The sequence below is a fragment of the Artemia sp. Qi Xiang Cuo genome, chromosome 3, assembly GCF_049724085.1.
Source record: "Artemia sp. Qi Xiang Cuo chromosome 3, ASM4972408v1, whole genome shotgun sequence".
In the NCBI taxonomy this organism is placed as follows: domain Eukaryota; kingdom Metazoa; phylum Arthropoda; class Branchiopoda; order Anostraca; family Artemiidae; genus Artemia; species Artemia sp. Qi Xiang Cuo.
The window spans coordinates 78,681,416-78,695,964 of record NC_142796.1 but is presented as its reverse complement, the minus strand read 5'-3'; the positions used below and the strand labels follow the sequence as shown (position 1 = coordinate 78,695,964).

Here is a 14,549-nt window from a genome sequence, read left to right as displayed (position 1 = left end):
GCAAGGCCATCTCTCGCCTAAAACCTAAACAATCTTTCGTGATTGATGAGAACAGCACACTCCATCTAAAAAGTGGGTGGGCCCGCTCTCATTAGTCACGTAACTCTCCTGGTGCAGATTATCCTCATTCAGGGTATTGTCCCAACCACTTTCTCAATTGGAGATCTTACGCCAGTTCCTAAAAATGGAAAAATTACCATGCAATGCTCCTCTTTCCGTCCAATCATGATTGCTACTTCTCTTTGCAAGTTATTTGAACTTTTATTCTTAGATGAGTTTGAGAAACTGTGTTGCAGTCCATCAAGACAATTTGGCTTCCAACGCGGTATTGGTTGTGCTGAAGCACTCCATGTCGTTACATATTCACTCCTGGATGCACACAAATCAGGAGAAGGCCGAGCGATCGGTGGCTTAGACATGCAGAGAGCGTTTGATTCATTGATTCATGCGCTTATGTTGCTAAACTCAGCTAAAAGAGGAGTGAACTCAAATATCGTCCGGGCTTTCCGTGATCTTTACTCTCGCCTTCGCGTGCGACTCAAGCTCCCTCCCGATAAAGGCCTTCCACCAGCCCCACGATCAGCTTTGATACCAGTCCGTAAAAGTGCCCGTCAGGGGACAGTTTTATCCCCCAATTTTTTTCAATAACTACATTATTGAGCCTCAGGACAGCTGTCCTTCATCATGCATTCTCAGTTCCATTGATATCTCCCTAGTATGCTATGCTGATGACACGCTGAATCTCAGCCGGACGCTTAACCGCCTTTCAGAAATATTCTCATGTCTGCAGTCCAATTACAAGAAAGTCGGTCTGAGAATTAACTCTCAAAAGTCGGAAGTCTTGCTTTACAATTGGAAGAATGACCCTCCTACTAACGTCACACTAGGTGATTGCTCAGTAAAACCTGTTGATAAAATATTATATCTGGGGCTGCCAATAGGTACCACATTACAACATACCCACTCCCTCCTGATCACACATCTTGAACGGCGAATCTCCAGCTCCTATGCTTTGATCGTTAAATCCACTCTGAGATTTAACCGTCCACAAGTGGCAAGTATTTACAACGCTACCGCTCTGCCACATATATTATATGTGACCTCTTTCTGGAAATTATTGGCCAACCGTGAAAATTCTAAAATCCGCTCTTTATTTTTCCGTTTGGCCAAGTACCTACTAAAATTGCCACCTTGGACAAAAAATAATTTTCTGATTTGGTGCTTCAACCTAGCTGACCCAAATCTAGCTGTTGAGACACTTATTAGCCGGCAAAAAATAAAACCAGCAATTCTAAAGCACGAGTGGGCAAGTCTGCTTGTTTAATTTTCCCTGTTGTTTCTTTTTTTTCTCCTTTCAGAAGTTGTTGTCCTTGTTGCTTTTTTCGAAAAAGTTGTTGTTTCTGTGGTAATTTTTGAGTATGTTATCTTTCTGTTTCCTCTTTTCGTCCTATTTTGTATATTATTTAAGAAGTTGCTGCTTTTGTTGTTATTTTTTTTTTAGTATGTTTTCTTTATGTTTCCTCTTTTCGCATTTTTTTATACTCTATCATTGTACATTTACTGTATACGACCGGTTTTCAATATATTATTATTATTATTATAATATCACAAGCATGACTGGTGGACTGACCTAAAACTTTCAATGAGTGTTTGGGGAGCGCAAGGGGGCTTCGAACATTGTGTTTAAGGAAAGATTGGGGAACATTATGCTTAGGTAGAGAGATAAGACTGCCAAAACTTTCTGGTCTATTTTATATTGGTTCTTCCAAAGAAAGATTAAAAAGCTTAGCTTGAAAGACATAAACCGATATAAATGAATTATTGGATCCAGGGGACCCACATCCAACTTGAATAAAAAATTTTCACCCAAAACTCGTCCAGAACTTTTACTTCTGATCAGTTAGGTAACACTAGTAACACTTTTTGTCAGCCCAGTTACTTGGCTTTGAATGTTTCTTGTTATTGCAGACCAAAAAAAAAAAACTAAAACATTCAGTATACACAAAAACGAGCATTAAACTTCGTCTTTTCAATCAACATGAGAATGACATTCATAAGTTTTTTTTTAGCCATATAAAAGCATATGGCTAAATGAAGAAGACAAATTGGAAACTAACTTTGCCTGTGTCAGTTCTTGACTACCGAGAATGGGCCCATTTTTTTCGTCTCTGATAGGGTTGCAGCTGACAGGGCAAGCAGACAGGGCCAGGTAAACCTCAGTGAACGACTAAGAACACGAAGACCTCAGTGAAAATATAATATGCTCGTATTTTGAAGATTAGTGGCATCGCTGTGTGACAGCTGATACTGGCCCAACAAATTTTGTTTTTCTCAGATAGGCTTATACATACAGGGCGTTCAGACAGAGACAAGAAGGCTCAATGAAAACAAACGTTGTATTGACAACAATGGAAATAATAGTTGCTTGACTCATGACGCCCAAAATAGGCCTGAATTCGTTTTGTCTCCAATAGGCTAGCAACTTAATGGACATATATTGTGAGACAAACGAACTAAGCGGAAAACAATGTTAAAAAAAATGGATTGTATCGATTCGTGGACACACAAACGGAGCCAAACATTATTTTTCTCCAATCGGCGTGGATAATTCGAGTAATTTGTCCAGAGTAAACTGGACCAAGGGGACTTAAACGAGAACAATAAGTTTTTGAAGATATATGAGATTATACCAATTCTTACACCGAATAAATTGAACTTTTTTATAATGATCTGCTTTTAAATTCCAGGCAATGTAAACACACAAATCAGATTTTAGGACCAAAGGAACCTCAATTAAGAGAAAAAGAAATTAAAAAAACAAATCCAGCTGTATTGACTCGTACCTATTTTTTACAAACAACAAAATAGAACCCTTTTTAATAAACGATTTCGAGATGCGTTTATTCAAACAAATACTTACAGTAAAATATAGTCTCTTCATAAAATGATGGATTAAGATCCGTTTCTATTCAAGGGTATCTGCGGGATGGGGGTCAGGATGGCTTCAGCTATTTAGAAGACTACAAATTACGCAGAGTTTCAATTCAAATGAATATTAATCCCCTCCCATCCATCCAAAAATATATATCAAGTGTCATTTAAAATTTATTGCGCAAAAATACAGCCGATTGAAAATTTCGACTGAAGACTTAAATTCTATCCAAGATTTAGATTCGAATCCATCGTTTTAATTCTTAAGCAGAAGAACTTTAAAAAAAATACACACATTCCTAATATTAACCAACAATAAAACTATGCCACTTAAAAACAAACAGAAATTAGCGATAGAAAACACTTTTCTGAAAAAAAAAGAGGTTTTTGAAACAAAAGTGAGGAGCCATTTTAAATCCTAAGACAAGCAGAAATTAAGTCCTATAATAATTTAAACTTATAAAAAACAATAATTAGTATAAACAAGAGTAGGGCTACCGCTTCCTAAACCTTCTGAACACCAGAGCATCAATTGTGCTCTCATGCAAGTTTGTTCTGCACATAATCCCCTTTACGGTTTGTCATATCTGTGAGAACGGTCTTCTTCATAAAGGGAAGCCAAAAATTATTTTAAGCAAGTGGTGATGGTTCCTTTGAACCCCTTTGAACCCCTAGTCAGTTTGGAAGTAATTGCATCCCATGCCACTTCTTCAGTTCATGGAAAGGATGGAAGTAAATTGGCCCTAAGTTGGAACAATAAGGTGGATGATATAAAATATCCCCTTTAAATTGCTCAAGGAGCCGCTGGATTATACAAGCACAGTGAGGACGGAAAATGTTATAGATCAGCATGTCGCTATTTCTTTTTAGAATAGATCTCCGCAGGCGTTGCAAAGTTTCACGGCAAGAATCTACTATAATCGTTGTTACCGGCTGCACAAACTCCGCAAGCAATACACTTTTTTCGTCTTGGAACCGTGAAAACTTATTTCAAATAATTGGCGGCGACATTTATGAAGGGAGCATTACAAAGCTTGTTTAGTGATATTACAAGTACTTCAATCGTCATAGTGGTCATGCAGAGAAGCAAACTTGATTGTGCATCATTTTGGTAATGAAATAATTTTTATATTCAACAGTCTTTTCATTATAGCCCATCAGAGGGTGAAAAAAAGCTGTACATATGGGGTGCTCTAAGTCTGGCCTTGCCGAAAAAAAGCTTTTATTAAATAATGAACGACATACGCACCGCATAATATATTAGGTTGAAAGTTTATTTTATTCACTCACCTCTTTAAGGAATTCCAGCTGAGGTACAGGTTCATCTAAAGATCCGCAGAATTCTTTAAAAAGTAAATAGCCTGTAAGAAAAAAATGCTTAAAAAAAAAAATCAATTAATCAGGACTGTTGTCTCCCTCGAAAGAAAAAATCAAGAAGAAAAACGCGCAGGACTGGCTTGAGGATCCAGAAGTAAATATATTTCATAGCGGTTTGACAAAATTTGATTTAACGAAAAAAGGGATGCAACAAACATCTTAAAGATAAACAATTCATAGATGAAAAACTACAATAAATATATATATATATATATATATATATATATATATATATATATATATATATATATATATATATATATATATATATATATATATATATATATATATATATATATATTCTAGAATATTCTAGAATTCAACAAATGTAGCCAGACACTACCTGCATTTATTATATTTCACAACAGCCTTTCAAGAGATTTGGCAGGGTTGCCACTCAGCCCGTTTTTTTGGTGCCCCTTTGGGTGACAAAATAGTGTCAGTTTTGTATAAAAAGTGTCATTTTCCAAAAATTTGCCACTCGCGACGCATCGCGTCACTTGCGCTCATATCAAAAAGCTTTTCAAATTGAAAATATTGGACAATCCGTTTGGGATCACCCCCGCGTGATTTCCCGCATCTTTAAGTTCTCCAACATGAAATGTCGGATCTAATGCCATCTATACACTATAAAAAAGAAATTTTGATTTTACTTAGTCGGTGCTGATTTCCGGCTTTGCACAGCGCTTCCACTCTTGTCAACTTTCCAGCCCCCTCCTAAAAACCCGCTAAAACGCAAATCGTGCTTACTGTATAAAATGGGAACTCGTCCCACAGAGTACTTTCTTCTCTTTTTTTTCCGAGCCGTTTTTGTTCATAGCGTGAAAAAGGAACGGAAAAAGAAAAGAAGAAAAACCTTCAGTTTTTTTTCTTTTGAGAAAACGGAAAAAAAGGGACAGCAACTCTCGTCTATATTGAGTTTTTTATCCAGTTTTTCCATAAAATGGACTATCTGGATTATTACAATGCATTCAGGAGCTTGAAACTTATCTTTTCTCCGAAAATGCTGAAGAGAATGCCACGAACATAGATCGTAGCTATTGATGAACCTATGATAAACACAACTAATAGTGGTTCAGACACTAACTCTTTCAAATAATTTATTTGGCAAAAATTAGTGGAAAAACAATAAGACAGCTATATCATCTATTCTGTTTATCACAACCTGAATAGAATAAGTTTCACGAGAACTCTCGCCACTCCCGGTAAATTTTTCTTTAAGATGTCTCCAGGGACTAGGGCATAGGAACAGTCAACTAGCATTTTAAGTATCAATATGAAAGCACCTTTATAATAAAACACGAGCATTTAGAGTATTAGCGTGAAAGCACATTTACAATCAAAAATTAGTGGAATGAAATAACTAAAATGAGGAAGTGCGTCCAAATTTAATTTATTTAATAACGTAACATAAATTTAAGTAAGAAAAAAAGGGAAATTAGATTGTGATTTTGCTAATGATTGTATAGGATTTAAGATAATGGAAGTTTTGGTATCAATTTTTTTTTTTAGCATGATGGTTATGTATGACTATTCATTTGTCCATTGTCAAGAGTTCAAAGAAAAAATATGAACGGAAATGTTAGAGGCAATTTTTGCGTCACTGGCCCAGTCACTGAAGAGGTCACTAGATATTCTTGTGGGACACCAGTGAGCTAAGTGGATGTTTTGCTTTGCTGAGTCGTTGTTTAATGTCACCAGTGAGCTTTTCAGTCACTGGGCTTCAAGAGCTCCAGTCACGGAAATTGATGAAAAGACGCGTAAAGTTAAGCAGTCACTGGCCCAGTGACTGATTAACATAGTAACAGCTATTAACATAGTGGCGCTAAAATTAAATTCAAGAATTACAAACCACTTGACTGACTTATCGTCAATGAAACAACAAATTATTGCAACAACACAAAATAGTTGAACCAAACAACTGAAAACAATTGAAGGCTTCTCCACCACATTGCAGTTAAATGTCTGTCTCTGTCCTCTTCATTGCCAAGTATTTCGTATCGAAGATCACTGGTTGATCTTCGCTTGTCAGTGATAAGAATAAGAATATAAAAATTTCTCACACAGAGAGAGACAAAACACGTTTACGTTTTTCACCGCACAGAAAGATTCTTGCATCCAATAATTGCCGCACGCGGAGTTAAGATAAGAATCTTAACTGACAGAAAAAGGATATCGATGCAAATCTAAATTGACAGTTTTCCTTCCGTTTTTTGTCTGAAAAAATTCGTTTTTTGTAAAATAGTGCTACTTAGCAGAAAAAGTCACACTTTTGCTAAAAAGTGTCCTAATAGTGTCAGGTGTCCCGAAAAGTGCCATTTAAAAAAAGTGTCAGAAGTGACACTAAAGTGTCACCGGCGGCAACCCTGAGATTTGGACTGCAGTGGCCAATTCATCGACTAAAGGTGCAATCCGTGATAATGTGAGCCACGGCGAAACCATTTTCGACCCAAGTAAAAAAAGTTATAAATCAGGTGGAAAAGTGGCTCCGAGATCAACCCGAACAATTTAAATGGTCAGAGCCATATACTAATTAGAACAAGTGTGTAAATGTTGCTAGGGACTCAGTTGAAAAGTAGCCAAATTTCTAAATTTATTAAACAAGTTGTTTCTGAGTTGCAGCAATCTGTCTCGATACTTGCTGAATAATCATCGTATTTACCTGGCAGCATTTCGGCCCTATTCAGGAAAGACCTTCATAATTTTTTGCACAAAATTGAAAAAATTAAGACATTGCTACGGCGCAACCTCTTTTCTTACTCATAAAGGTATTTAAAACTTTGTTTCCACTCGAATTTTCCCTCCCTCAATACTTTCTAACAACCGTGCTGGCTCTATACCATCATCCCTGTTAAATAAAATCAAGACATAGGAATAGAGAAAAAAAAAACAAGTGAACACGCACCTGTGACCACCTTTCTCAGGAAAAAAATTAAATTTCTGATATTTTAAGATAGATTCTAGTATCATCTATTCCCTGATCTATTGACTTTGATGGCGGAATTTCATCGAGAAAAAAGCCTTTCTAGGGGGTTGTTTCACCCTTTATCTGAAATTATGCCAATTATCTTATGCTACTAACTTTTCATTTACAGTTAATGAATCTTATATACTGTAAAACAGCATAAAAATGAAATATTAATGCATACATTGTTGCCAAAATTCTGCTTTTAGGGTTTTGCCTTCCATTTCCAAGATTCACTCTTGGCTTACCGACCGAGTTTGTTAACGGTTTACTCAGCATTAGAGGAAATAAAAAACATTCCTTTTATTTAGTAGATGTTTTTGTTCGATCAAAATATTAACAAATGTCTTGCCTTTAGAATAAATAGTTGCCATTAAGGAAAAAATAAACATGATAAATAGTGAGACAATCCCGTTTCCACTTTCATCCTGGATTTCGGCCTTAAAGACACTCCATATATGCAGGGTACCATTGCCAACGATCCATGTGACATCCTTACTAGCAATCACTTATTTTTTCCAATTTCGACTTAGCCTACTTATTCCTATTAATCTTTATGTGAAAAAGCCTAAGTGGTCTTTCCAAGTCATGTTGGAATCGTCCTTGATCTTTCTCAGCATGGAAGCACATTACATTTTACGTAGTCGAAAATCTGGATAGCATTTCATTTCCAATGTACGTCCATTAATAGGAATACTCTGGATTTGGATTTTTATGTAGCCAATCTAGTTCATTCAATTAAGATCGCCACCTTGGCTTCTCTTCCTTCAGCCATAATTCGAGTGAGGACACGAAAAGTAAAGAAGCCGATCCCCGGAGGGCTAAACATCGACATAAGTTCTGGTTTTACATTTGAGTCAATTGTGGCTTTCCAAAGTCAGGTAGTTTATTTCAAATCGTTAAATCTACGAAGCGTGTTTATGTAAAAACTGTAGGGCAGTGGAAACGACATCAAATATCTAATCTTTCGCGGGATATTAAAAATAATCCCCGGTTAATGCAGCGTTGCATGTAAAAACTTACCTCGTTTTCTTCATATGAGGACAACCCAGTTAACAGATCTCTTGGGAAGATCACTTCTCCTCCTATTTTTCTGAGGATACATCTGTTTTTTATACAACTTTTTAAAATGCTTTTAGGTCACTTCGCCAAACTAGACCCCCCAAAAAACTTTGTTAAGATATCACGGGCATCTATTCCAGCACTTATCTGCAATTTAAAGCCAGGCAAAACCCCCGAAGGGCTAAACATCGACATAAGTTCTGGTTTTACATTTGAGTCAATTGTGGCTTTCCAAAGTCAGGTAGTTTATTTCAAATCGTTAAATCTACGAAGCGTGTTTATGTAAAAACTGTAGGGCAGTGGAAACGACATCAAATATCTAATCTTTCGCGGGATATTAAAAATAATCCCCGGTTGACGTAGCGTTGCATGTAAAAAGTTACCTCGTTTTCTTCATAGGAGGACAATCCAGTTAACAGATCTCTTGGGAAGATCACTTCTCCTCCTATTTTTCTGATGATACATCTGTTCTTGATACAAATTTTTACAATGCTTCTGGGTCACTTCGCGAAACTAGACCCCCCAAAACACTTTGTTAAGATATCACGGGCATCTACTCCAGCACTTATCTGCCATTTAAAGCCAGGCAAAACAACGATTTCAGACGGCCTGCAGCCCATACATTTAATTAACATTTAAAATGGCAGAACATCTTACCATTTCATTCTAGGCATTCATCGCCCAGCAGTATATGCCTGATGCGCTAAGTAAAGGTCTTGTAACGTGCATTCTTAAGAACAAAAAGATCCTAAATCTTACAACCCATACAGACCGATAACTGTATGTTCGACTATGGGAAAACTTCGTGAGAAGTTTATCTGTAATGAAACGTGTGTCTACAGAAATAATCAATTTGTTTTTCATGAAGGACTTGGCATGCAAATTCCCGTTAACTTTTCTCGCTATCCTTAAAAGGCATAAAAAGTCAAAAAGTAACCTTCACGTTTATGCCATCGACATTTCCAAGGCTTTTAACTACGTTCTTCACTCCTAGTCAATAGCCTACTCTCCCTCGTTAGAAGCGTAATCCATTTGTATTCGCCTGCTTATGGAACAGGTATCAGAAGGCATTAATCCCGATGCATTTGCAGGGTGCTGTTAAAAATCCCTTTCGCGTACCGTGTGGTGTTAAGCAATGTTCCATTCTACTTCCTGCAATATTTGATGACGTTGTCAGAGTGGTCAGTCGACAGGTTCCATCGTAATTCAGAAATCTAGCGATGCAAATCACCTGTCAAACGCAGACGATTTGCTTCTCCAAGCTCTTAATCTAGAAGCCCCTCAGAGCACCTTTGATATTATTTGCTCTGAACTGAATGAATTGGTCTTTCCACGGCTTCTGACAAAACCGAGTTTCTCATATTTGGACCAAGGACCGCTTTCTTAGATATTTAGGCCTTCAATTGTCAAAAACGGGATGACCTGTCATCTAGGTTTGTTGGCCGCCGCAATAGAATTTTCAATTTCCTGCTGAGCAAGTGCCAAGTGTTGTATGTTGTGACGTCTAATAGTATTTGAAACGTGCTGAATGAGCTATTAAAAGTTCAAATTATTTTAGTTATACAGTACATTTTTTTTTCAGTTTTTTATTTTTCTTCTTTTTTTGTACTCCTCATCGGTGCAGTTTTGTTATGTACAGAGGGTAACAAAAATTTAATCCTTTATATTTATCACAGTAATTCAAATACAAACCAAATTATTCACAAAGTCTTGAAGTATGAAGGACTGTGAAAATAAAATCTGATTTTTCTAATTATTTTTAGGCGTAAGCTATAGAACCGTATATATCTAAAATTCAGTAAAATTGTACACTTAAATTGTTGATTAAAATGACCTCCATAAGCAGAGATGCATTTTTTTGGTAGTTGCAGTGCAGGCACAAATCAGAGACAATGCTCTGACATAGCCTGTATTGAATAGCCATAAGGCTTAGATGTATTTTTCCCCCAGAACCGAATCATATAGAAGGAGTGGTTGAAGGGAAGGGGCTCATTCGACTAGATATTGAAAGTTCGTGCGTTATTTTTCAGAGTCAAAGGTGATGGGAGGGGAAAAAGCACCCTTCCTTCTCTTTTTTGTCACCCAACCCCCTTGTAACCTCCAAAGACATCCGAGAGAAACTTTTAGCTAGCAAATTTCTTCAAAATAGTCAAAAGATTAAGTAAAAAAAAGCCTCTGGGTATGGCACGATCCCCACAGGTCCTGGGTCAACGGCCTAAATTAATGTCAATTCGACAACTGGTTTAAGCATGTGTTTTACAATGAAAGGGTTTAGCATGTAAAATACCTAAGCAAAGGCTTAAGGTATTAAGTTGAAACTTTCAGGAAATGTTGAGGGGGATGTTGAACAAAATCAAAAGATACTATGCACATCCAGGTTGTCACATGAGTAGCACCTGCAAGATATCAGAAACAGCTAAAGATATTAAGCTGGCATCTTCATGGAATGTTGAGGGGGGGGGGGTGTTGAATAAAATCAAAGACACTGTGTGTAACAAGGTTGTCAAAAGGGCGTATCTGCAATATTTCAGGAGCGATTAAGGACATTAAGTTGAACACTTTCAGGGAGTGCTAATGTAGATGTCGAGCTACATTGCAAGACACTATGTGTATGCAGGTTGTCAAAAGGGTGTACCTGGAACATTTCGGGAACAGCTAAGGGTATAAAGTTGAAACTTTCAGGAAATGTTGAACTACATCAAAAGACAAAAATCAAAACGAATAATCAAGTCAAACTTTCAACGGACAAAAAACTTTCTTTGGAAGCGGAAGGACATTTGTTTTGTGAGGAAGAATGAGTGACATTACCGAAAGGATTAAAAAATAATAAGGCCCCAGATGATGATAGTGTGATAAATGATTTTTTTTTTTTTAATACGGTGGTTGTGAATTTGGACATAAATTACCAAAGATATTGAATATATTTTTTGAAAAAGTGGACGTACCTAGCGATTATAAGATAAGATAACGTGTATATCAAGCCAAAATGTGGCCATGTACACAAATAACATACAAGATTAACAAATTACAGCACTCGTCACAATATATAGGAAAATTTTACTTAAACTTAATACTAATAATACCCACAACTCAGCGCAGCACCACGCCACCTGAGGCCAACACATCTACGCACGCTCCTCGTCCATGCCAAACTATTCGAAGCCTCCCTCTTTACACCCTCCCAGGAATTTCTCATTTCCCTTGAATCGAATTAAACCCCTCTATAAGAAAGCGGATAAGAGTGAGTGTGGTAATTATAGAAGCATTAGCTTGTTTTTGTAGGACGCAAATTACCTAGTATGATGATACTTTTTACACTTAGATTGCTGTAGATAAAGTTTTAAGAGAAGAGCAATGCAGTTTTAGGAAGGGGATAGGATAGGTCAACCAAATGTTCACTCTTAGATCAATAATTCAGAAGTGCAAGAGTCTTCAGAACTATTTAGTCATCAGTTTTGTAGATTATGAGCAAGATGAAAATGTCAGCAAAATGTTGCAGTTCAGGGTGCAAGAATAGGTTGGAAATTTAATTCTAAGAAGACTTAAGTCGCTAAGTAAAGATGAAGAGGTGATGTTGGGTAGCGGGAAGTCCTTTCAAGTGGACAGCTTCCCTTACCTTGGTAGTATTATTACTAAATACGGTGGGAGCATTGAAGAAGTCGCCAAGACCCAGGGTGTTTTTTCACAGTCGAAAAAAGTTTGGAAGAATAAGAAGATAAGACTCTGAACCAAGATTAGGACATTAAAAGCAACAGTGATGAATGTGGTCAAGTATGGTTCTGAATAGACTCCGGCGCCGCGCCGGCGGATCGACCGAACGCCGCCGACGAGAGGCCTGGTCGAACGCCGCCGAAGTGTCGTAACGCCGCCGGCACGCCGCCGCCGGCAGAGGCGGCGGCGTTTGGTCGACTTTAAATTAATTTTGCGGCAATTCTTTATTGAGTCAACCGCAAAGTCGGAGCTTTTCCTTCTCGTGTGGTTTAGTATTTCGATTTTCCTGATTAGAAATCAACCAGAGCTTGCACTATCCCCGAATTATTTAGTATTTCCCCGAAAAAAAATTGGTTCCCCGAATCACCGAAAATCACGCAATCACGGTGCCATCCCTAGCGATTTATCACCAATGACTTTCCCTGCCAAATATTACTTTGCATACCATAATTCTTCTCTCTTGTTCATTAATTTTCGTCTCTTTTCTTACTTTGCATAAAAACCAGACAGATGCAATATGTAATTGCAAATTTTACAATATACACAGTTCTTAATATGTTGACAAAAAAAGCATCGTCTTTATGAAATGAGTTTAAATCATTTCGAATGTAGTTTCCCAATCGCTATTTCTTACATCATTCGTAGTCAAGAATTTATTTTCAAGTTGAATAGAATTATAGAACGCATTAACTACTATACAGCTCAGCCTTCAGTTGGATTTTGAAATTGACAGCCGACAGATTGTTTCTACAGCTGAATTGTAAGTTTGCAGATTTTTTTTTTTTGCTGTTTTTAGATAAGATTTTCTTAATGTTTAATACTCAATTGTTGAACGCCTGATAGAAAATATAATCTTCTTTCTGAAGCATTTTTACCCCCCCCCCCCTCCCCCCCCCAAAAAAAAAAAAAAACCTTTTATTGAGACAAAATTTAGCTATAGACTAAGCTAAGTACAAGGTTAGGGAATTAAAGATCGAACCGGAAGTTACCCCAAAAATATGATTCATAAATAAATTGTAAATTATTGCTTATAGGGGGGGGGGGTTAGGGGGCTATCATTTTCAAATGATAGTACCTCATTTTTTTTTTTGAAAGCAGGGATGCCAAAAAGATAATTATTTTTTTCATTTAAAGTGGAGACAGAAGAAAATGATATCAAAGTCCCTGGGAAACCATTGAAATATTTTGATAGACCCAGGGCCCCCCATTAGGACTTGTTCATTGTCTTGGTTATTTTGCGATTTCTCATAGGCTACTGGCCTAACTTGTCTTTTGTGTGTGCTCCCTTTTAATTAGATTCTTTGGATCTTATTGAATGCCACGGCGAAAATATGACTCAGTTTTCCAATAATTTGAGGTATATCTGAATAATTTCGACATTTTTGTTGTTGTCTTTGTACCCCTTTACTCATTCCCTCAAATTTTTTTCAAGGAACAATAAGCTGTTTAACGTTATTTTGCGTGTTTGTTTGAACCATATTAAATAAATAAAAACAAGTTTTTTAAACTGAAAGTAAGGAGCGACATTAAAACTTAAAACGAACAGAAATTATTCCGTATATGAAAGGGGCTGTCCCCTCATCAAAGCTTCGGTCTTTACGCTAAAGTTTTTTATTGTTTAAAAAAATAAAGTTGTGAGACAGAGTCAAACTTTAGCGTAAAGAGCGAGGCGTTGAGGAGGGGACAGCCCCTTTCATATAAGGAATGATTTCTGTTCGTTTTAAGTTTTAATGTCGCTCCTTACTTTCAGTTTAAAAAACTTGTTTTTTTTTATTTAATTTCTGATCGTTTTTAGTTAATGCAGCTTTTATTTTTGCTCACCGTCAGTCAATAAGTAAAAAAAATTTGCATAAGAATTTTACTTTTCTTTTGCTAAATGGATGTCTCTAAGTTTGGTTATGACGTAATTTACAAATTAACTTACGTAACTTCTATATTCGTACATTTTTCTTCTGGCAAAAAATACAAAGTTGCAGATTTTTGCAGATATGAGCTTGAAACCTATGTAATAGGGTTTTCTTATACGCTGAATCTGGCGGTGTGATTTTCATTAAAATTCTTTCACTTGTAGGGGATGTTTCCCCCCTCTTTAAAAAATCGGGTAAATTTTCTCAGGCTCGTAGTTTTTGATGAGTAATACTAAACTTAATAAAATTTATATATTTAGAATCAGCATTATAAACATACATTTATTGACATCAAAATTCCGTTTTTAAAAGTTTCGATTACTATTGAGCCGTATCGCTTGTTTTTTTATTGTTTTTTTTTTTTATTACGTATATGTTATTACGTATATAAGGGGGTTCTCCCCTTAGTCAATACCACGCTCTTTACGTTAAAATAAAAAAAAAAAAATTAACAAACCCCTGAATCACAAAGACCGTTTAATTAGAATAGATAGCTCTTTTGAAAGCACTAAAAAAAACCTGTAGCGTAAAGAGCGAGGAATTGACTTGGGGGAGAACCTCATATACGTTATAATTTCTGTTCGTTTTAAGTTCTA

At 36.6% G+C, this 14,549-nt stretch overlaps 1 protein-coding gene across 1 annotated transcript in view; it reads right to left on the bottom strand.

Moving 5' to 3' along the window:
• Gprk1 (G protein-coupled receptor kinase 1) overlaps positions 1-14,549 on the bottom strand; it is a 327,272-nt gene that overhangs the window by 182,664 nt on the left and 130,059 nt on the right. Inside the window, exon 4 of the mRNA XM_089086349.1 lies at positions 4,222-4,292. Coding sequence (XP_088942475.1) covers positions 4,222-4,292 — 71 coding nt within the window. The remainder of the gene's footprint in view (positions 1-4,221; positions 4,293-14,549) is intronic.